This window comes from Salvelinus sp. IW2-2015, linkage group LG17, assembly GCF_002910315.2.
Source record: "Salvelinus sp. IW2-2015 linkage group LG17, ASM291031v2, whole genome shotgun sequence".
NCBI lineage: Eukaryota > Metazoa > Chordata > Actinopteri > Salmoniformes > Salmonidae > Salvelinus > Salvelinus sp. IW2-2015.
The window spans coordinates 16,235,023-16,259,496 of NC_036857.1; the positions used below are offsets into that span (position 1 = coordinate 16,235,023).

At 41.5% G+C, this 24,474-nt stretch overlaps 1 protein-coding gene across 5 annotated transcripts in view; it reads right to left on the bottom strand.

Moving 5' to 3' along the window:
• csde1 (cold shock domain containing E1, RNA-binding) overlaps nucleotides 1-18,760 on the bottom strand; it is a 36,843-nt gene extending 18,083 nt beyond the window's left edge. For 4 of the 5 annotated variants that reach the window (XM_070447915.1, XM_070447914.1, XM_070447913.1 and 1 more), the window contains exons 1-2: nucleotides 18,651-18,760; nucleotides 2,273-2,913 (exon numbers count right to left, since the gene is read on the bottom strand). Coding sequence is in view for 1 of the 5 variants with exons in the window: in XM_070447912.1 (XP_070304013.1) it covers nucleotides 1,262-1,387 (126 nt within the window). In the remaining 4 variants the exon portion in view is untranslated. Of the gene's footprint in view, nucleotides 1-1,261; nucleotides 1,507-2,272; nucleotides 2,914-18,650 lie in introns of all 5 variants that reach the window. The other variant, XM_070447912.1, reaches the window with a different exon arrangement.
• Nucleotides 18,761-24,474: the final 5,714 nt, after the last annotated feature.

A 24,474-nucleotide genomic window follows, 5' to 3' on the forward strand; every position in this document is an offset into this window, starting at 1 on the left:
TTATCTATTCTTTACTTAGCCAACAATGCAGTTAAGAAAAAAGGTGTTATGGGTTGTAAGTAAGCAATTCACTGTATAAGGTCTACACCTGTATTCAGCGCATGTGACAAATAAAATGTGATTTTATTTGTTGGCTCATTGGCTGAGCTGGCTAATCAGCGGTCTACTTGCATTCATTTTTTTTCCTGACTGGTTAGACAGAAGCGCATCTACACAGTAAGGTAATAGTTGGTTACATGAACAGTTCCAGAGCAGCCTCGTCACCTTAGGATGCTTTCACACCAAATGGGTTTGGCGTAGTCTTTCCCCGAACTTTGGTGCGCTTACCCACTTAGTTCAGTTCGTTTGGCCTGGTGTGAACACCATCCACACTTGGGGGCGCAAAAAACAACGCACTGTGGTTCCCTCAAAAAGCAATGACAATTGGGACACAAAAGTGATGCTTCATGATAATCATAGATGGACTTAACGGAAGCATTTTGTCCAGTAAACAAAGGACTTGCATGGACATGTGGTTTTGTTCAAGAACTAAATTAACTAAATTTCAAAACAACTGGACCAAAATGAAAAAAAAATACAATGTAACAAATAATCGAACTGATTCTAACTACAGCTCAAAAATGTTTGTAAAAACACCCTTCCTAGCAAAGCATCAATGCTAACAGAGTTGAACTTACTAGTAGTTCGTGATCCGTCCTCAATGTTTTGATTTGCTGTTTTGATACCTAAGATTTCAGATTAAGCAACCTTGTTTCCACGCAGTTCCAAATCAACTCGTCTCACAAACGAACCTCTCTCGGTTATAAATTTGCTTAATTTCAGTCTAGTATTACTTGAGGAAGAATGACAAACAGATTTTGTCCCAAGTCTCGTCAAATGTCTTCTGTCCTGTCTTAACTACACAGAAGTTACTGATCAAACAGTTTGTTTATATTGTCTACATAAGATGGCAATTACAACACTAACCATATCCCACACCTTTAATCTGAGGGGACATGGGGCATGGCACAAAGCATTTACAGCCTCATTTACATAAATTGTGGTGGGTAAAACAGAATTTGAAACAAACCCAAATTCCCAGTAACCTTTAGACCACCCTGTACTTGCTACACTGCACCTGAGCAAAAGCTAGTCTCTAAATCCAGAGGAATGGAAAGGTTAAGCCAGTCAGAGCAGAGAGGCAGGGCAAGGTGGGTGAATGGGTGTTCGATGGGGGGGGGAGAAGACGGCGGGAGGAAGTGGTGGGGATGATGGAACTTACGGATCGGCCGTACGGTGACAGGCTGAGTCCGACGGGGGAGGTGCTGCTCAGGTCAGCGCTAACGAACGCGGCAGGCGGCGACGCGGGCAAGGTAAACTCGACAAAGCCTTTCCAGGGGCTGCCCATATTTTTCCATAAACTTGAGTCAAACTCCACCCCTTTGTTGTACTTGATTACTGGTTTGCTTGAACACCTTGATTTTTCTAGTTATTTTTCCTCTTTTTTTTTAACCACCCAGTGGATGTCTGCAAGGGTGAAAAGGGGAAAGGGACAAAATAGAAAATGGAGGCAAAAAAGGTCAGCCAGTGAGCAAAGTGTCAATCATGGGAAAGGGTCTGTGGGTGTGAGGAGACAAAGGAACATAAGGCTAGATGGGACCAGGTAGAGGGGAAGGATAAAGAGGCAGAGGAAAGTCTGCTAAAAACAACTTCCATAATGAAGTACGCCTATGGCTATAAAACTGCTTCACAACTGTGCTAAATCTCTCTGCGAGAGCAATTAATCTGGCTTGTTACCAATTGACCCAAAGCAAGTTACAGAATAATACCATCTTCGTTAAAATTGTAGCACATGTGCAAGAGCAGCATTTTGTTTAGTCAAGAAGGATTTCTGCGACATTTAGTGGATTATTTGTTTTCATAGTCAAATAAATATCTACATTGCTGCCCTATGACAGCCCAGCAGGGAACCAGAGTAGAAATTGGGAGCGTGGGTTTTCCCCTTCTTAGATTTAACATCTATATCAAATGTAATTCGATGCACTATTACAGCCTCATGCAGGGTAAAGGATATTTTTCAGTTTGTGCAAATTTCTTTGGAGATGGACAAGATGGCTGGGCATATAGAGGATGCCTTTACAGACCTCGGACACATTCAAACTTGCGCCATAAAAAATAAAATAAATGATAGAGTTTTTCAAAACCCTACTTAGCAATAGAAATTCACCTGCCCCAACAACATTTATGGAATAAGTGTGTAAAAAAAAAAGTTTAAAAAAAATTAAAGACCTACCGTGATTTGGCGTCTTAAAAGGTGTGGTCTTGAACGTTAACGACTGTGCAGATGTTGCAGATCTTCTCTTCAAACACACACACACACACACACACGTATGTTGCAGGTTTCTGGCACAAGTCCTGCATACGAGTTGCATATATAAAAAATAAAAATAAAAAAGGAGGCAAACGCAGGTGCAATAACACTGCTTGAAATCAACTAAATGAACAGAGCACAAGGAGATAGAGACAGCTAAAGGGATGAGAAGGAAAAAAACTAGCAGACAGCAGCCCTCTAAGCACCCCGGGGTGAGTCGGTGGTGCGGTGAGGTGAGGAGGGCTGGGAGCAGCGTTGGGACGTGTGCTTTGTCAAAGCTGTTGAGTAGGCACAAACTTCTGGTCTCAGATCAGTTATGTTCTCGGGTTTGCAATTTTGGCAAAGGATTGTTTCTCTTGGGCAGCTGTGTATCTTGTCTTTGGTTGTTTCTTCGTTTTGTTTGCTTCTATATTTTCCTTTGAAGTGAGCCTTTCCTTTTATTGAGTTGTTGCGACTTTATTCATTTTGGGATGTTTCTCTTGAATTTGTTTCTTCGTTGTGATCTGAACTTGAAGAAGCAGTTGCGGATAGTACAAAAAAAATCAGTTCCGTTTCACTTCATACTGTTGAGAAAAAGAAATACAATATTAGTTGAAAATAGATCAATGTAGCCTACATATTTCCTACTGATGTGAATAAACAACTAGAAAAACTGGGTGAAGCCTGAAACGCAAAATTCTTGCTTGAGAAATTGGTCTTTGTTTTTTTTCACCATTTAAAAAATTGTACACAAGTCACAGTAATTGTTAACCAGAAATTATTTGATATATAAAAACAGCTACATTGGACCTTCAATGTTTTTATCGTCACATGAGAAAGTTAAAGCCGCCTGTGGACTAGTGCTCTGGGTCATTTCCTTTTCATGTGAATTAAACTCCAGATTCTTTGCACCCAGGCTAACAGGCCTAAAGATAGACCATCTTCAGCTGCCTGACTACGTGCAAGTCCTGTGGATAAACAAGTCCCTGTGCATATCTTTGATCATATTGATATTTAGGGCACAGTTTCTGACCAGGGAGGTGTGTGTAATCATATGAACTACGTCATAATCCACAGTCTCAGACACTGATCCTAACATTCAAGCTAACTGTATATACAGTAACAAGAAGCAGGGACACACCAAGTTTGGCTTTTGGGACAACCCCCTTGGCTGGGCATTGCTGGCATTATTGACCTCAATGCAATTGGCTGAACAGGGTCACGTGAAAACTAATCTGACATGGCAGTGTCGCAATGTGTGCCATCCCACCTGGTTTCCAGAGTTTTCAAAAATAATGTTGTGAAATGGGTCAAATTTCATTCCAAAGAGTGGATAGGTCTTTATAGGTCCTACTTGGCAATCAGGCTAMAGTTGTTTATTGACAGCAGCACTCAGTTGAACCTCTTTGAAGTCAAAGTTTCAGTGAAATTATGCAATCTACGGCTTAAGGCGTTCGCACGCTTACCAGCCGAAACTCTTCGGAAGAGTTTGTGCAAACATAATTTTTGTTCGTTTTGAACTTTAGTAAGAGTTCTCAGCTGTTCAGACACACACACACAGAAAGTCCTCAAGGCAAGCAGGTAGCCAAAGTCTACGCCCCTTCGTTGGTGATTGGTCGACAGTAGGGATTTTTCAATTAAGTCTTGACATTCAACAAGAGTACTTGTTTTCTTGCACATTTGATCATTGAGAAATACCAATCTGAAGCAAACGGGTGCCTTTCGTTTATCTACATAAAATTATAAACTGGGTGGTTCGAGCCCTGAATGCTGATTGGCTGACAGCTGTGGTATATCAGACCGTATCCCATGCTTATGGAAGAAAAAGAAAACAATTCACTGCTCTTATTACGTTCACAACCAGTTTATAATAGCAATAAGGCACCTCAGGGGTTTGTGGTATAGGGCCAAAATAACAAGGCTAAAGGCTGTATCCAGGCACACCGCGTTGCGCCGTGAACCTCTTAAGGATCTGACCCTTTTTTTCAATTTGCGCCTAAAAATTATGTACTCAAATATAACTGCCTGTAGCTCAGGACCTGGAGCAAGGATATGCATATAATTTTTGATATGCATATACCATTTGAAAGGAAACACTTTGAAGTTTGTGGAAATGTGAAAGTAATGTACGAAAATATAACACATTAGATCTGGTAAACGATCATATGCGTTTTTTTGTTCCATCATCTTTGAAATGCAAGAGAAAGGCCAATATATGACTTAGGAATCTAGGCACAATTTAGATTTTGGCCACTAGATGGCAGCAGTGTATGTGCAAAGTTTTAGACTGATCCAATGAACCATTGAATTTCTGTTCAAAATGTATCAAGACTGCCCAAATGTTCCTAATTGGTTTATTAACACATTTAAGTTCATAACTGTGCACTCTCAAACAATAGCATGGTGTTCTTTCACTGTAATAGCTACTGTAAATTGGACAGTGCAGTTATATTGGCAGAAAGACATATCTGAGATTAACAATTTAAGCTATGTCCCAGGAAATGTTCTTGTTACTTAAAACGTCATGCTAGTCACATTAGTGCACGTTAGCTCAACCGTCCTGCGGACACACACACACACACACACACACACACACACACACACACACTGTTCCTGTAGAGGTTAAGAGCAGCCCTTAGCCTTGGTATATTGGCCATATAGCACACCCTCCTGGCCTTATTGCTTAATCATAATGCCTTGCCATTCAGATGCCAATTGACATCTGCATTAACATGTTGCTTGATAACACTCTAATAACTGTTTGGTTACAGCATGTCATTGTGTTGTCAGGCTGTCATGATTGGATTGGCACAACTCGACTACCATTTTTCAAGGTACGTTGAGACATTACACCGACGTAAATGTTAAACTGAAGAATGGTCTGCAATTTCATCACCCTTGGTAATATGGTCACGTTGATTGAAAGGAGTGGAGGAAACGTATGTTCACTCCGACAACAATCCTTACTGAAACCAATGAAGCGGTACCTCAGCGCCATGCCTGGGGCCAAAAGGCTCCTGAAGAGCTTCCAAGCCACAAGACTGCTGAACAGTTAATCAAATGTCTACCCTATTTGCATTTACCCCCTTTTTATTTGCACAGACTCTTGCACTGGCTCCATGTACATTCACTGGACTCTACCCCAACACACATAGATATTGATGACACACACACTGCTACTCTGTTTATTATCTATCCTGATTGCCTAGTCACTAAGGAAGTTAACGGTTCACCGACTAGCCACCGAAAATACATTTCACCACTTATGCTTACCGGGCTTTTGGTTCATTTTCATAAATTTAGTGGAATTAAATTGGCGCGTGTATTTTCGTTAGTTGTCATGCATTTTATTTATCACATGCGCACAGCATACAGAGCCTAGTTTAAGGAGCTGAATAACCTACCACCTGTCAGACAGAGCGAGAGTAGCTCCTCAAAGCCTATAGGGTACTGGAGTGAAAAGTGCTTTTGTAAGCCCAGTCATTGCGCAACAAATAACAATTCTAAATGCAATCGCGTGTTAACTTTGATGGCCACGAATAAAAAGGAGCTATTTAAAAAAAAATCTCAACTCATAAAGCACGCCCCCCATTGGGATGCATAGGCTATAGCCTGCCTACCGTTGACTATCAGCACGTCACCCACCACTTTTCCATTTGAGCTTGAGGTAGTATAATTGTTTAAAACCTGAACATTTTACTTTACTTCAAATAATGAGGCATGTCTTACCTTGCTTCAAAGTAGCCTTGCGAAAATCCATCCATAGAAATATGAAGGCAATTATTTAATGAATACTTCCTCAAGCCATTAACCAGCATTTCTCTCCTGTTCTATTGGTTTTCATATCAACTTTCTTTCGTTGTCCAGAAGCCAAAATCACAATGCTAGTCAGATAGGGCAACTATGCTTCTAGCTCTTAGGCAACTTTGCAGTAGGGCTGGGCAATATGGCAAATATATATACACATATACATACATACATACATACATACACACACACACACATACGATAACAATAATTATCACAATTTTAATCATGTTTAAAAGGGTCATTTCTGCTTCAGACTCAAGCCTGCCTGAACAAACCGAAGGCTTTAATGTTTCTTATTTATTGTCAGAAGTAGAAGAACTCACAAATATCATTAACTCCACTTTTTTTTTTTAAGCTATAAACCCTGCCAAGTATATAAAAAAAAAATATATATATATTTTTAAAAAGTATGCAAGTCAATATTCATTATAACTGATGGCAAATCACAGTTGAAGCTGGGGTAGTTGTTGTCTTACAAGCTAGAAAGGCAAGTCTGTCTACTGTCTCTGGCTTTAAAGCTGCCCTGTGGCAGGTCACTATGTTGCCACCTGTGCTAACAACACACTCTGACGGGAAGCTGGTCGCAGAAATGCACAGGTTGCACTTTGACAGGTGGCTGACTTTGGGAAAGTTTTTTGGTGGATCTTCCACCAGTCCAGTGGATTGGTTTCACTGTCAGCATCAGGAGACTGAAGGTAGCAGCTGAGTTCCTTTTCTACCAGCTGGATTTCAGTAAGACCTGTGGTGGTGGAGCATGGCTTTTTAAAAACTGCCCAGGGACTCTCTTTTTAGCTGGCAGTTGTGGTGAAGAAGCAGCAACGTCTCTCTGTGCTGGGCTTGGGTTTTCATGTTCCTCATTGACCATCTCTGAGACAGCTCTTGCGGCCCATCTTCTCTTTGATGTATTGTGTTTAAAACCGAGGGTTGGCCAATGAGGCCATGTTCAAGTCATCTGTGGCTAGGTCATCATATTTCTCATTCAGATAGTCCATGACTATTGTTTTGATGTTTTGGGTGAGCTCGGTTTCACCATCATCAGGTTTCATGACCTCTGTATTGAACAGGTATAGTATTGGCTTCAGGTAAGACACACTGACATAAGACTCACCAGACAGAGCATCTGAATTCTAGGAGTGGGGTCAATGCCTGATTGATTGACTTGAACATCTATATTGGTGGGAGCTAAGTGCTGGGTCTTCTTGTCATTGGACAAGACCTGTGAAATGGCTTTCTCCTGCTCCAGTAGTCTTTGCAACATCTTTTGACGTGATCCCCAGCTGGTAGGCGACTGTCACCAACTTGTGCTGGGGTAGGTTGTGTTATTTTTGAGCAACTGCCAGGTCTCTTCTTTTTCCACGAATAGGAAAAGCCACCTACCACTTTCTTACACACGCCAATTGCTCGATAAACCCATTTGTCTCTACCCACTCTAAGAGAAAAGAGATTTTAATATAATGTTAATCACAATAATCCCTTTAGTATGTACAAATGTAATATTTACCTTAAATCAGTTGGGGGGAAAAAATACATATTTAGTTTCATCTAACCAATCACTTCAATATACACAATCGACAAGGTTATTTACCAATGGCCAAGTGCAGACAATGCGCAAAACATTGCAGTCGGGTCCATTTGTTGATTTGAATGGCCTTCACCGCGTTCGCACCACTATCTGTTGTAATGCAGACCTGTCTGTCTTGACTGAGTCCCCAGGAGGCGAGAGCGTCAATGAGCCCCTCGGCTATAGCTTCACACGTGTGGTCGTCGGGAAAGTATGATGTTTGAAGGCATTTATTTCGGAGATCCCACTCTGTCAATATAGTGGATAGTGAGGCTAATAAGGCTCTGACGTGCGACTAGACCACAGATCGGGAGTAGCAGCAAAATACGTCAAATCTGTCTTGAGCTGTTCCTCAACTTTTTCCCTACACTCGGCGTAGAGTTTAGGCAGTGCGGTGTGAGAGAAATGTTTGTGGCCAGGGAGCACGCACCTGGGGTCAATTGATAAGCCTCTTGAAACCTTCCTTATCGACTGTGCTAGTTGGTAGCATGTCCTTAGCAATGCAATGCATAATAGCATGTGTGATGTATTTGTGTCTTTTCGATGTTTGCTCGTAGGGCATAAATGCTGTCAGTGTTGACTGCTTCGGGCGAACATCCCTAGATTGGTTGGTGCTTTATCAAAACCGTGGCGCAAACTCAAACTTTCTGCATGTTCCAAAGAGTGATTTTGCTTCAGATGGTGAAAAAGGTTTGTCGTATTACCAGACTTGGTAGCCACCCATCTATGGCACAATTTGCACCGAACATTGCTCTGCTCTGTCAGACTTCAAAAAGCCAAACCACTTCCAAATAACAAAACAGCTGAACCCTTTTTATCAATAATTTCTTTGTTAGAAGCTGCTCCTTCTCCATGGCTATCACTGCCACTGTTTTCACCTACATCACAAATTATGTGTGGTTAATAGTGGCTACACCATCACTCGAGGTGCTAAGTGTTTTTTAGTGGGCGTATACCTATCCACATGCATATTGTCACTTCTCCGCACGTTCCTATAGATCCACAGACGATGCAATTGCCATCACTGCCCTATCCCATCTGGACAAGAGTAATACCTATGTTCATTGACTATAGCTCAGCATTCAACACCATAGTACCCTCCAAGCTCATCATTAAGCCCGGGGCCCTGGGTCATGGACTTCCTGACAGGCCACCCTGAGGTGGTGAAGGTAGGAAACAACACCACTTCGCTGATTCTCAACACAAGGGCGTGCTCAGCCCCCTCTTGTACTCCCTGCTCACCCATGACTGCCTGGCCACACACAGCTCCAACTCAACCATCAAGTTTGCAGACAACAACAGTAGTAGGCCCCATTACCAACAATGACGAGACAGCCTACAGGAAGGAGGCGAGGACCCTGGGAGTGTGGTGCCAGGAAAATAACCACTCGCTCAACAAAACGAAGGAGCTGACCGTGGARTTCAGGAAACAGCAGAGGGAGCACCCCCCTATCGACATTGACAGGACCGCAGTGGAGGTGGAAAGCTTCAAGTTCCTCAGCGTAKACATCACTGACAAACTGAAATAGTCCACCCAAAGACAGTGTGGTGAATGAGGCTGAAGAAATGTGGCTTGGCACCTAAAACTAGGCATGCACGATATATAAAAAATAAATAGGTAAGCATATCAGAATCGTACGATACTAGCTAAAAATGCCAACATCGGCGCAATGTCTAGTTTAACCCCGATGTGAAAAACCGACGTTAAAGCTGCATACCTATATAACGTAGGTAGATGACGTAATGACGCCACGAAAAATACTGCACTACACGTGCAACACAGCATTCCTAACCTAGCCCACAATGTCTGCTGTGTGGATCTATTTTGAAGATTCAAAGGAAGATAAAAAAAAGGCCATATGCAACATTTGTGCTGCTATTATTTCCAGAGGGGAGAAAGTGAAATCTTTCAATACCACAAACCTAATTACTCATTTGAAAGTGCATCACCCCCAGAAGTTCAATGACTACATAGAACAAAAAAATCTGGGAAAAACTTCCAACAACTAAACAAGTTCAAGTCGAGCAGTCATTTGAAAGAGTAGGAAAAGTTCAGCGAGACAACCCAAAGGCAAAATCCATTAACACCAAGATAATGGAATTTTTCCTTGACAATCAACCGTTCTGTCGTGGATGATGTTGGCTATTGCCGACTGGACGACCACCCCGAGCCCCGGTACACTCTACCAAGTAGGTACTATTTTTCAGATGTTGCCCTACTGGAGTTACACAGTACTGTTGAAACGCACATCCATGAGCTACTTGCTATGGTCATCACTGCTATTAGCTTCACGTCTGACATTTGGATCAGCGATGTCAGCCCAACGAGCATGCTGAGTCTGACAGCACAGTGGGTCGACGAAGATTTCGTACTGAGGAAAGCCATATGGCATGCTCAAGAATGTACTGGTTCTCATACCGCTGCTACCATTTCAATGGCATTTGAGAACATGAACACACTCCTAGCGCCAATCGAACTACTGACTCGAGAAATAAGCTAATCAACTGCATCTGCAGATACCCTCGGGCATGGCATTGAAACTCCTGCTCAACAAAAATGCCAATACAGACGATCGGGTTAACTTGGAAAAGTACTTTACTAGAGGATGTGAACAAGCAATTCGGTAGCATTCTCTCTGAGCCTCTTTACGGTGTCGCCACCATGCTCGATGCTAGGTACAAGGACCGCTACTTTGATGCAGACAAGAAATGTTAGACACAGCTGGACAAGATGGAAACGGAGACAGTGACAGTGCACACCGAGGAAGAGGGCACGGACAGACAGAGCTGAAACTTCACTGCTTAACATGTATGATGAAATGGTTGAGAATGAAACGACTGAATAAAATGAACAACACAGCAAGTATGTGAAATAAATAGATTTTGATTTACTGGTAATGGGGACATACAGTTGAAGTCAAGTTTACATACACCTTAGCCAAATACATTTAAACTCAGTTTTTCACAATTCCTGATATTAAATCTAGTAAAATATGACCTGTCTTAGGTCAGTTAGGATCACCACTATATTTTAAGAATGTGAAATGTCAGAAAAATAGTAGAGAGAATGATTTATTCCAGCTTTTATTTCATCACATTCCCAGTGGGTCAGAAGTTTACATACACTCAATTAGTATTTGGTAGCATTGCCTTTAAAATGGTTTAACTTGGGTCAAATGTTTTGGGTAGCCTTCCACAAGCTTCCCACAATAAGTTGGGTGAATTCTGGTCCATTCCTCCTGACAGAGCTGGTGTAATTGAGTCAGGTTTGTAGGCCTCCTTGCTTGCACATGCTTTTCAGTTCTGCTCACAAATGTTCTATGGGATTGAGGTCAGAGCTTTGTGATGGCCACTCCAATACCTTGACTTTGTTGTCCTTAAGCCATTTTGCCACAACTTTGGAAGTATGCTTGGTGTCATTGTCCATTTGGAAGACCCATTTGCGACCAAGCTTTAACTTCAATGACTGATGTCTTGAGATGTTGTTTCAATATATCCACATCATTTTCTTACCTCATGATGCCATCTATTTTGTGAAGTGCACCATACCCTCCTGCAGCAAAGCAACCCCACAACATGATGCTGCCACCCCCGTGCTTCACGGTTGGGATGGTATTTTTCGGCTTGCAAGCCCTCCCTTATCCTCCAAACATAACGATGGTCATTATGGCCAAACAGTTCTATTTTTGTATCATCAGACCAGAGGACATTTCTCCAAAAAGTACGATCTTTGTCCCCATGTGCAGTTGCAAACCGTAGTCTGGCTTTTTTATGGCAGTGGCTTCTTCCTTGCTGAGCGGCCTTTCAGGTTCTGTCGATATAGGACTCGTTTTACTGTGGATATAGATACTTTTTATACTTGCGTACTATTGTTTGTACAGATGAACGTGGTACCTTCAGGCGTTTGGAAATTGCTCCCAAGGATGAACCAGACTTGTGGAGGTCTGCAAAAAATCAGTCTTGGCTGATTTCTTTATATTTTCCCATGATGTCAAGCAAAGAGGCACTGAGTTTGAAGGTAGGCCTTAAAATACAGCCACAGGTACACCTCCAATTGACTCAATGATGTCAATTAGTCCATCAGAAGCTTCTAAAGCCATGACATAATTTTCTGGAATTTCCAAGCTGTTTAAAGGCACAGTCAACTTAGTGTATGTAAACTTCTGACCCACTGGAATTGTGATACAGTGAGTTATAAGTGAAATAATCTGTCTGTAAACAATTGTTGTAAAAATTACGTGTCATGCACAAAGTAGATGTACTAACCAACTTGCCAAAACTATAGATTGTTAACAAGAAATTTGTGGAGTGGTGGAAAAACGAGTTTTAATGACTCCAACCTAAGTGTATGTAAACTTCCAACTTCAACTGTACATAAATCACAACAAAATAACGTTTTGGTCAGTGTGTGTTTCAACTATACTTGAATCCTTAAAAAGGCTGCTAAAATTCTAAATATCGGTTACCGGTATCTGTATTGGTTTTTTTTGGCAAGGAAAATATTGGAATCACCCAAAAATGTCATATCGGTGCATCCCTACCTAAAACTTTTACAGATGCACAATTGAGAGCATCCTATCGGGCTGTATCACCGCCTGGTACGGCAACTGCACCGCCCACAACCGCAGGGCTCTCCAGAGGGTGGTGTGGTCTGCACAACGCATCACCGGGGGCAAACTACCTGCCCTCCAGCACACCTACAGCAACAGAAATCACAGGAAGGCCAAAAAGATCATCAAGGACTACAACCACCTGAGCCACTGCCTGTTCACCCCGCTATCATCCAGAAGGCGAGGTCAGTACAGGTGCATCAAAGCTGGGACCGAGAGACTGAAAAACAGCTTCTATCTCAAGGCCATCAGACTTTTAAATAGCCATCAGTAGCACCTTAGAGGCTGCTGCCCTATACGGACTTGAAATCACTGGCCACTTTAATAATGTTTAGATATTTTGCATTACTCATCTCATATGTATATACTGTACTCTATTCTACTGTATCTTAGTCTATGCCTCTCCAATATTGCTTGTACAAATACTTATATTCTTAATTCCATTCCTTTACTTTGGATTTGTGTGCATTGTGAAATTATTAGATATTACTGCACAGCTGGAGCTAGAAACACAAGCATTTCGATACACCCATAATAACGTCGGCTAAACACGTGTATGTGACCAATTTTATTTATAGTATTTTCTATTAAATCCCCCATCTTTCTAAGTTTCTAACAGAGATTTTAATTTTTGTCACTCATGGAATTTTTGGCATTAGGTGCGCTATTTAGAACTGGTTTCAGCAAATTGTATTTTGGCAAATTGAAAAATTACGTTTTATTAGCTGCTTCATTACAGGAGTTGCATGATCAATAATAGGCTATAGCCTTTTGGCTATAAGACGATATGCAACAATAGCAAGCCTGTTTCCATTAAGCTCTTAATGACAAATGTCCGGTCCTTGTATGCATGCATAGCATAAGAGAGGAAGAAGCAAAGCGAGAGGTTTTGCTCGCTCCAAAATCTTGCCAAAATAGGTCCAATGCATTTCTAAAGGATTATTTTGGGCCTAAGCTTGTCGCCTGCCTTCCCGCCTTGGGACGACTCCCACTGTTAGGGTGGAAACATAAGCATCTCGTCATTATATACAGTACCAGTCAAAAGTTTGGACACACCTACTCATTCAATGGTTTTTCTTTATTTTTTACATTGTAGATTAATAGTGAAGACATCAAAACTAATAAATAGCACATATGGAATCATGTAGTATCCAAAACAAAAAGTGTTAAACAAATAAAAATATATTTTAGATTCTTCAAAGTAGCCACCCTTTGCCTTGACAGCTTTGCATACTCTTGGCATTCGCTCAACCAGCTGCATGAGGAATGCTTTTCCAACAGTCTTGAAGGAGTTCCCACATATGCTGAGCACTTGTTGGCTGCTTTTCCATCACTCTACAGTCCAACTCATCCCAAACCATCTCAATTGGTTTGAGGTCTTGTTCTCAAACTGGCCTACCCGGTTATATAAAGGTGGGGGAAAAAAGTTTTAAAAAGTTGGGTGATTGTGGAGGCCAGGTCATCTGATGCAGCACTCCGTCACTCTCCCGGGGGCGTGTTTTGGATCATTGTCCTGTTGAAAAACAAATGATTGTCCCACTAAGCGCAACCCAGATCAGATGGCGCATCGCTGTAGAATGCTGTGGTAGCCATGCTGGTTAAGTATGCCTTGAATTCTAAATAAATCACTGACAGTGTCACCAGCAAAGCAACCCACACCATCACACCTCCTCCTACATGCTTCACGGTGGGAACCACACATGCAGAAATCATCCGTTCACCTACTCTGCATCTTTTTATTTATTTATTTATTTTACCATTATTTTACCAGGTAAGTTGACTGAGAACACGTTCTCATTTGCAGCAACGACCTGGGGAATAGTTACAGGGGAGAGGAGGGGGATGAATGAGCCAATTGTAAACTGGGGATTATTAGGTGACCGTGATGGTTGAGGGCCAGATTGGGAATTTAGCCAGGACACCGGGGTTAACACCCCTACTCTTACGATAAGTGCCATGGGATCTTTAATGACCTCAGAGAGTCAGGACACCCGTTTAACGTCCCATCCGAAAGACAGCACCCTACACCTGTCTCTTATACACATCTAGATGTGTATAAGAGACAGACCCTACACAGAGCAGTGTCCCCAATCACTGCCCTGGGGCATTGGGATCTTTGTTTAGACCAGAGGAAAGAGTGCCTCCTACTGGCCCTCCAACACCACTTCCAGCAGCACCTGGTCTCCCATCCAGGGACTGACCAGGACCAACCCTGCTTAGCTTCAGAAGCAAGCCAGCAGTGGTATGCAGGGTGGTATGCTGCTGGCCATCTCACAAAGACATGGCGGTTGGAACCAACATCTCACATTTGGACTCAGACCAAAGGACAGATTTCCTGTCCATTGCTCGTGTTTCTTGGCCCAAGCAAGTCTCTTCTTCTTATTGGTGTCCTTTAGTAGTGGTTGCTATGCAGCAATTCGACCATGAAGGCCTGATTCACATTCTGTTGGTCATGTCATTTTACTGTTGGGAAAATGTTTTACCATTTGTTTACCGGTTAATGAGGGTCAGTTAGTCTGCAGCACAATTGACTGAAATTTGCATCCCTTCTAGTTAATCTTACCCCTACCTACATGTACATCAGGGTTTCCGTTATGAAAATGTAGCGCTGGACATTTGACTGGCAGAATTTTTATTTACCGGACATTTGAGTAAATTCACCAGACCCATATGCCTATGCAATGGGTGCGTAACCTGATTAGGGAGTCCGCCCACGTTGCTCAGAATGACAGAAATCAAATTTAGCTTATGGTAATTCATCTTAACAGGAGACAAGTTGAAGATGCAATGATGTGTCCTTACCACGCACTTTGAAGATGTGGACAGTTATTCTAACATTTACTTTTCCTCAGCCAACAAAACAAGTAATGAACAGTAAAATCACTAGCTATGCATAGGCGGTGCGTGAGTTCCTAGTTTGGAGAAGCTAATTTTCACCATCAATAGCACCTTATGATAAAGCATTCCATGCATCATCATATTTGCAGACTTATGTAAGAGCCTACTATTCGTAATGTGATGAGTAGAATGGATAGTCATAATTTAGGCTAATAATATAACTCAGTCACTGTTTGCAAAAAATACTTCAATACATGGCTGAGCGTGTAGAGTAGAGGCCTAGGCTATATCAGATACATTAGATTTTTTTACACAGGAAAAATGTGGCCTTTAACACATTTCATGCAATTCTACTATACTTTATATGACTGCATACATTAGCAGAATATTTTTTTAGATAAAATTACAGGGTAGCCTACTCTGCTGACACTGATAAACAGAACAATAAAAAAATAATTGTCCATATAATAGGTCCTACAAGAAGGGGAGACAAATAGAATATGACGTCCATCTAAACTGGAGGAAGAAATTGTCCATAAACAAACTTAAGTGGCACTGACCAAACAATGATAGAGTGAATATGAGTGGTGATCAGGCACATGGCCAACGCTCTCCGCTGGTGATAATAAGCGAGGCCTACTGTTGTTTCCTCAATTAAGTTAAGAATTTTGATAACTAAAAGACAGATTAGAGTCTTTTCACTGTCTTCTCTTTACAGCAATAGCTATTTGCTTTCCAAACTGTTTTTCCGCAATTGAATTTCGAAATATTGCGATATGCCTGGCTTGGCCTCTTTTCACTGACAGTCGCAACTCAACAAACCTCTATTTGGTATTTGCTGCACGCTCCCTTTCCTTCCGACTGTAGGCAATTTAAAGCTTTAAAGCTAACGATCCGCTGTGGCCAAATCATGCTTTAGTGGCCTATTATTAATTCATTTCTATATTGACAGGAGTAGGCCAACTAATTTAAATTTACTTCAGGAACGCTTAGCTTCTCCTAGCCTTATGGACACGCCGTCTATGTCAACCTACTACCCCTCTTAGTCAGCTTGTCAAGAAATAGCCCAAACAGACACTGGGACAGTTATGGGACGATAGATCCCAAATTCATACAACCAGTAGGCTACTGGACAATGCAAGCAAATAAGAGATATAGGCTACTGGTTTCAAAAGCATATGGAAGTCTTTATAAAATAATTGCCTCCACTTGTAAAAGTATTGCTTCCGTCCCTGTCCTCGCCCCAACCTGGGCTTGAACCAGGGACCCTCTGCACACATCGACAACAGTCACCCTCGAAGCATCGTTACCTATTGCACCACAAAAGTTGCGACCCTTGCAGGACAAGGGAAACAACTACTTCAAGGTCTCAGAGTGAGTGATGTCACCAATTGAAATTCCACTAACGCATAGTCGGATTTTGCCTAAACTACTTTGATGCAAGGTAAAACGTTCAGGTTTCAAACAATTAAGTAGCTATACGTTTTCAAAAGGCATACTGCCTCCAGCTCATTGCAAAGTGGTGTGTGACGAGCTGATGAAGCCTGCCTTCCGTTGCCTATGCATTTGAATGGTGAATGGAAAGTGCGCTTCAATTACCGGTTAAAATAAAAAGAGCCCTTTTTAATCTTGGCCATTTAAAAACAATTTTTTTACATACACTGTCTGACAGATTTTCTGCTCAAAGACTATCTGTCTGCTGTGCACGTGTGATAAATAAGATGCATAACAAATATACACATGCACCAATTGAATTACACTAAATTATGCACATTTAGAGACCGATAAGGCCAAATATATTTACATCAATTAGTATTTCGTCAATGAATATGCTTAAAATAATTATTTCGCAATGGGATTTCCCCTCCATTCTAATTGTCCAGTGCCATTTTTATTTAAACATTTTAAACTGGCTTTTTATACACCAAAAGCAGGGTGTTTCCTTCTAACAGAAACCCTGAGGTCCACATTACCACAATGACATCGTACCCCTGCACCGTTTGTGTAACTATTTCCTTTATTTTTTAACTCTGCATTGTGGAGAAAGTAAGCATTTCACGAAAAGTCTACACTGTGGTATTATGTGCATGTGACGAATAGAATGTGATTTGAAGAGCATCAACATGGTGAAAACAAAATAGGAACTTGGGAGCGTCTGCTTTTCAGCTGCTTATGACGCAGCGATAAAAACATTTGCCGACCCGTGCCCACCCACTAAAATTACTGGCTTTGATTGGCTCTTTAGCACAGATTTCCAAAACAAGTGGTCGAACACATTGTCGAGTTCAGAAGCCCTTAACTAGTTTACTTACTAACGTTACCTAGCAATTGTTTTATGTTTAACCAAATAATACATTTCAGTGATGCATGCTGAAGTATGCAACATGCACACGTATATACGGCCTAGTCTCTCGCGGCCTTCAAGCTGGTGGTAGCTAGCCAGCCAGCTAGGTATTGTATCGGCCTTCCGCTAGTTGACTAGAACTGCGACGTTCATTAATAACCGCGAAATAGTTAGCTAGGTCGTTCATTTTAGTACCGAAGTAACGTAGATAACCAACTGCCCCTGATGGTTAAAACATTGTTTTACAAGTTAATGGCACAAACAATACCATTAGTTACCAGCTATGCACAGCCATGGCATGTGATTTGCTGTCAAGCGACCATGCTTTGCAATGCAGTAACGTGGCGTACTAGCCAACGAACGCATCATTCGGTTGCATAAGTAACATACAGTGGTTTAATAACAAGCACTTCAGCCAGCTACAAATTAGCAAACTACCTACGTTAGCTAAACAAACAGGGGTATTTGCAAATCGTCAAATGCATCAATGTCTAGCTAACATTAGTCAACAACATTAGCTTTACTTCGCTACCTATTAATGATCACTTAGCTAATCATACATTGTGTCTTCTTAATTCCGGGAACTTGTCAAAGCGAACATGTCAATTGTGCCAATTTCAACAACCATGGCTAAAACATGTTAACAGTGCTGGCAGGCGCCGTAACTGAGTGTTTCACCTGACAACAAAGGAACTGAGACAGATGAGGCTAAATCCGCTAGTTTGTGGCTAACCAACACTTGGTAAACTCGTGCCAGTCCAGATAATAGTTAACGTTAACTAACAAATGCAGTCTTCGGGTCAGCTAGTTTGCCACTTCAGCAAATTAGTTTAACGCCAAACATAGTTGGTATACCGGTAGGCATTAAATAATGAATGTTTAGACAGTACGTTGGCTTCTTATTAATACGCCGAAACATTTGTTAAAATAAGATAGCTAACTTCCCAGCTAGATAGTGTTAGTATGATTTATGACGAGCAAAAACACCGGCGCCCGGAGAACACTGCCCCCGCCCGGGCCTAAGATTTGAAGGGTAAGAACATTGGTTACAGATTATTTTTTACAGATATAACTGTAATACGAGGAACATAATCTCCCACACTTATATTAAGGGGTTCTCAACCGTAATTTTCAATTAGTTAATTAAACAAAACTCACCCCAACAGCTTTCAGCACTGTCACCAGCGCCGCTAGAAGCAGCACGGCACATTACGTAGTGATCTAAGTGGAGTCCTACCGCGAGATTTCATATGACAGCGGTACAGGAGAAAACGTTGGAAATCATGTTTTTGGGGGTTTGTTCAAGAGCCAAACAGCCCAAGTTGAATGGATCAAATCAAACTTTTTTTTGTCACATGCGCCGAATACAACAGACTTTACCGTGAAATGCTTACTTACGAAATCGTGAAATGCTTACTTACGAACCCTTTCCCAACAATGCAGAGTTAAAAAGTAAGACCATTTGCAAATAAAAATAAACAATAGTAACACAATAAATAACAATACCGATGTTATATACTAGGATTACCGGTACTGAGTCAATGTACAAGGGGTACGAGGTAGTTGAGGTAATATGTACACATGTAGGTAAGGGTAAAAGTGACTCGGCAATCAGGATAGATAATCAACAGAGTAGCAGCAGCGTGTGTGTGGCGTCAATATGCATATGTGTGTGTTGGAGTATTGTGAAGGATGGTTTTGTTTTCTTTTTAACAAAAATATATGCCTTATAGAAATATGACATGTTAATCACAAAACATAGCGTTGCTGCAGGAAAGCTGTTGTTAATCTAGGGTGTCGACTGTGCTAACCAGAAGGTTGAGACAAGATGGAAAAATGCTGAATAACAAGTGCTGAATAACAAGAAAACAGGAACTAAGCAATGTAGCCACCGACAACTCAGCTCAAACTTCACAACAAACACTTCTGGATATCTGGATCCTGTGTGCTGTGAGGCTGGGACCAGCCTGGGCACCATCGATAGGCTAGCAAGTTTAAAACACGCTAAGCCTCTACTGTGACAGGCCAACTCTAAAGTTGGAACTACATCTGTCACAGTATAAAAGAAGATGTCTGTACTATTTCAGTCAGTTCTCTGCTTTACCCTGCGTGGTGATACAGTGAACCCCTTATATACGAAAATTGCATTTACCATTTATCACTTGTGTTAAATAAATATAATTAAAGTATATTCGGTGACTCTGAATCACATTTTATCCTGATACCAGATTCGATTGACACAACCTTTTACAGTATCAGTGTAAGTATCTGTGAGTGTATGGGTAGACTAGAGTCCAGTGAGTGTGCATAGAGTCCATGCAAAAAAGGGTAAATGGGGCCAATATGTAACATCAGGCTCAAAATGGTTTGATATACATTTAAATGTGATTTTCTTGCAGCTCAACATGTGTAGTTAAAGGAATAAGAGTCTAGATAGGCACAATGAGACCATAACTCCTAGCAACAACAAAACATTTACATGTCATTCAAAATGTCGCATGAAACATGGACCATGCATGTTACTTTGTCATGCCTAGTAGCCCGGTCTGTTTGTGCTTTAGTCAACTTATCTATCATGTATAGCCATGCTAAACATTCCACAAGAATGTAAAAGACAAGCAACAGCATTTCTATATTTTGTAATAGTTTATCTTGTCATTTAGTACAAGAATATAATACAATGGGTTCTGTCAACAAAATCATTGATAATTATTAATAATAACAATAACCAATAATTAAATCTTTATGATCAGTAAACTCTTCAAGCAGTGTGTGGTGTGTGTGTGTGTGTGTGTGTGTTGTGTGTGTGTTCTGTGTGTGGTGTGTGTGTGTGGTGTGTGTGTGTGTGTGTTGTGTGTGTGTGTGTGTGTGTGTGTGAAAACTAGACATCACATTCATCACACTCTGAGAACATGCCCTAGTAGTCCGTCTGGCCCAGCAGCCTTGCCAGCATTAACCTGTTTAAAAGTCTTACTCACATCGGCCACAGAGAGTGAGATAGTCTGGGACAGTGGGGGCTGTCATGCCTGGCTCAGTGTTGTTTGCCTTGAGGCAAGCATAGAAGGCATACAGCTCATCTGGGAGGGTTGCATCACTGGGCAGCTCACGGCTGGGTTTCCCTTTTTAATTCATAATAGTCTGCAAATCCTGCCACATTCGATGAGCATTGTAGCCGGTGTAGCAGGACCTTAATCCTATATCGACCATTTCCATGTTTTAATGGCTCGTCGGAGGTCGAAGCAGGCTTTCTTGTAAGTGTCCATGTCCCGTTCCTTGAAAGCGGTAGCTCTAGCCTTTAGCCCGGTGCTCAATGTTCCGTACTGTGCACATCACTCATACTTTGAGTTTGTGCTTCTAAACAGGAAGCAGGAGGATGGAGTCATGGTCTGATTTGCCAAAGGGAGGGCGATGGAGGGCCTTGTATGCTTTTCTGTGGGTAGAATAAAAGTGGTCCAGAGTGTTAGCGCTTCTCGTGGCGCAGGAGAGATGTTGGTAAAAGTGGGTTAAAACGCATTTCAGTCTCTCCGCATTGTCTCCGTCTACTAGAAAAGCTGCCTCTGTGTGTGCGTATTCTTGTTTGTTTATTGCCCTGTACAAAAGGGGACCATCGCATTCTCCCAGAAGTTTGGTTGGTGTGTAAAACCAGTGAATTCAGATAAGCTAAAATATGTGATGTGTCTGCACTCAAAAAGATGTTGCATAAAGCTTACTTTATTTATTTTTGTATTATTTTCACTGCATCAGGGATAGCATACAGAGACATTTTGTGTGTATGGCCATGTTCAACTCATTGAGTGCCTGCTTAATGCCATTCTTGTTTTGTGGTGGCAAACCCCTCCCCTTTGGTTTTGTCTGAGTCCTCTGTCCGTTCACAACGAAGCATGAAGAAACCCCTCGAGTTTTATGTCCACACACATAAAAAATACTACAATTTACTATAGAATACTATATTATTTACTTTTGAATTTTATAGAATTCTGTTGTAAACTGTAGTATACTGTAGAATGCTATACTCCACACTGTAGTATCCCTCGAACGTGTAATGCTTACTATAGACTTTTGTATTATACTGTAGAATACTGTACTACACACTGTACTATCCCTTGATCATGTGTAGTACTTACGTTAGAATTTTGTAGTATACTGTAGTATCCCTCAATCATGTAGTGCCCTCATACACAACTCTGGACCTCGAAGCCAGTTCCACTGCAATTAGTCATCAGGTAGAACAGAAAACCAGCAGGCTCCGGAGCTTGTAGGTTAACAGTTGAGTGCCCCTGATGTAGTGCTTACTTTAGAATTGTGTAGTGTATGGTAGAATACTATACTACACACTATAGTATCCCCCTCGACCGTGAAGTGCTTACTATAGAATGTTGTAGCATACTGTAGAATACTATACTACACACTGTAGTATTCCTTGATCATGATCAGACTCACATTAAGCATCTCCAATCCAAAATTAAATCTGGAATCGGCTTCTTATTTCGCAACAAAGCCTCCTTCACTCATGCTGCCAAACATACCCTCGTAAAACTGACTATCCTACCGATCCTTGACTTCTGCAATGTCATTTACAAAATAGCCTCCAACACTACTCAGCAAATTGGATGTAGTCTATCACAGTGCCATCCGTTTTGTCACCAAAGCCCCATATACTACGCACCACTGCGACCTGAATGCTCTCATTGGCTGGCCCTCGCTACATATTCGTCACCAAACCCACTGGCTCCAGGTCATCTATAAGTCTTTTCTAGGTAAAGCCCTGCCTTATCTCAGCTCACTGGTCACCATAGCAACACCCACCCGTAGCACACCCTCCAGCAGGTATATTTCCCTGGTCATCCCCAAGCCAACACCTCATTGGCCTCCATTCCTTCCAGTTCTTTGCTGCCAATGACTGGAACGAATTGCAAAAATCACTGAAGCTGGAGACATATATCTCCCTCTCTAACTTTAAGCATCAGCTGTCAAAGCAGCTTACCAATCACTGTACCTGTACACAGCCCATCTGTAAATAGCACACCCAACTACCTCATTCCCTTATTGTTCTTTTTTTTTTWAAATGTTACTCTTTTGCACCCCAGTATCTCTACTTGCACATCATCATCTGCAAATCTATCACTCCAGTGTTAATGCTAAATTGTAATTATTTAGCCTCTATGGCCTATTTATTGCCTTACCTCCCTAATCTTACTACATTTGCACACACTCTACATAGATTTTTCTATTGTGTTATTGACTGTATGTTTGTTTATCCCATGTGTAACTCTGTGTTGTTGTTTTTGTCGCACTACTTTGCTTTATCTTGGCCTGGTCGCAGTTGTAAATGAGAACTTGTTCTCAACCGGCCTACCTGGTTAAATAAAGGTGAAATATAATAAATGTAAAAAATGTAGTGCTTACATTATGTTGTAGTATACTATGTAGAATACTATACACACTGTAGTATACCTCGATCACGTAGTTCTTACTTTATAATTACTATCTAGCTTTACTGCTAGCTTTGTCAGTGCTGTTTTGATTTGAACGTGCCGTACTTGGGGAGCTCATGCCGGGGATTTCCTCTGAGGGTCCCCCTCGATTGTGTATTGCTTACTATACAATTTTGTAGGATACTGTAGAGCCGTGGTTCCCAAACTTTTTATAGTCCCGTACCCCTTCAAACATTCAACCTCCAGCTGCCTACCCCCTCTAGCACCAGGGTCAGCGCACTCTCAAATGTTGTTTTTTGCCATCATTGTAAGCCTGCCACACACACACTATACGATACATTTATTAACCATAAGAATGAGTGCGAGTTTTTGTCACAACCCGGTTCGTGGGAAGTGACAAAGAGCTCTTATAGGACCAGGGCACAAATAATAATATAATAAAATCAATAATTTTGCTCTTTATTTAACCATCTTACATATTAAACCTTATTTGTTCATCGAAAATTGTGAATAACTCACCACAGGTTAATGAGAAGGATGTGCTTGAAAGGATGCGCATACTGTAACTCTGCAATGTTGGGTTGTATTGGAGAGAGTCTCAGTCTTAAATCATTTTCCCACACACAGTCTGTGCCTGTATTTAGTTTTTATGCTAGTGAGGGCCGAGAATCCACTCTCACATAGGTAACTAGTTGCAAAGGGCATCAGTGTCTTAACAGCGCGATTTGCCAAGGCAGGATACTCTGAGCGTAGCCCAATCCAAAAATCTGGCAGTAGCTTCTGATTAAATTAAATTTTCACAGAACCACTTGTTGAAATTTCGATGAGGCTCTCTTGTTCAGATATCGATAAGTGGACTGGAGGCAGGGCATGAAAGGGATAATGAATCCAGTTGTTTGTCTCATTCGTTTTGGGAAAGTACCTGCGTAATTGCGCACCCAACTCACTCAGGTGCTTCGTTATATCACATTTGACATTGTCCTTAAGCTTGAGTTCATTTGCACACAAAAAATCATACAATGATGGAAATACCTGTGTGTTGTCCTTGTTAATGAAGACAGAGAAGAGCTCCAACTTCTTAATCATAGCCTCAATTTTGTCCCACACATTGAATATAGTTGCTTAGAGTCCCTGTAATCCTAGATTCAGATCATTCAGGCGACAAAAAACATCACCTAGATAGGCCAGTCATGTGAGAAACTTGTCATCATGCAAGCGGTCAGACAAGTGAAAATGATGGTCAGTAAAGAAAACTGCTCGTCTCTCAATTGATAACCAGCGCACTTCTGTATGTTGTAAAAGCTTTACATGGTCGCTGCCCATATCATTGCATAGTGCAGAAAATACACGAGAGTTCAGGGGCCTTGCTTTAACAAAGTTAACCATTTCACTGTAGTGTCCAAAACATCTTTCAAGCTGTCAGGCATTCCCTTGGCAGCAAGAGCCTCTCGGTGGATTCTGCAGTGTACCCTAGTGGCGTCGGGAGCAACTGCTTGCACGCGCGTTACCACTCCACTATGTCTCCCTGTCATGGTTTTTGCACCATC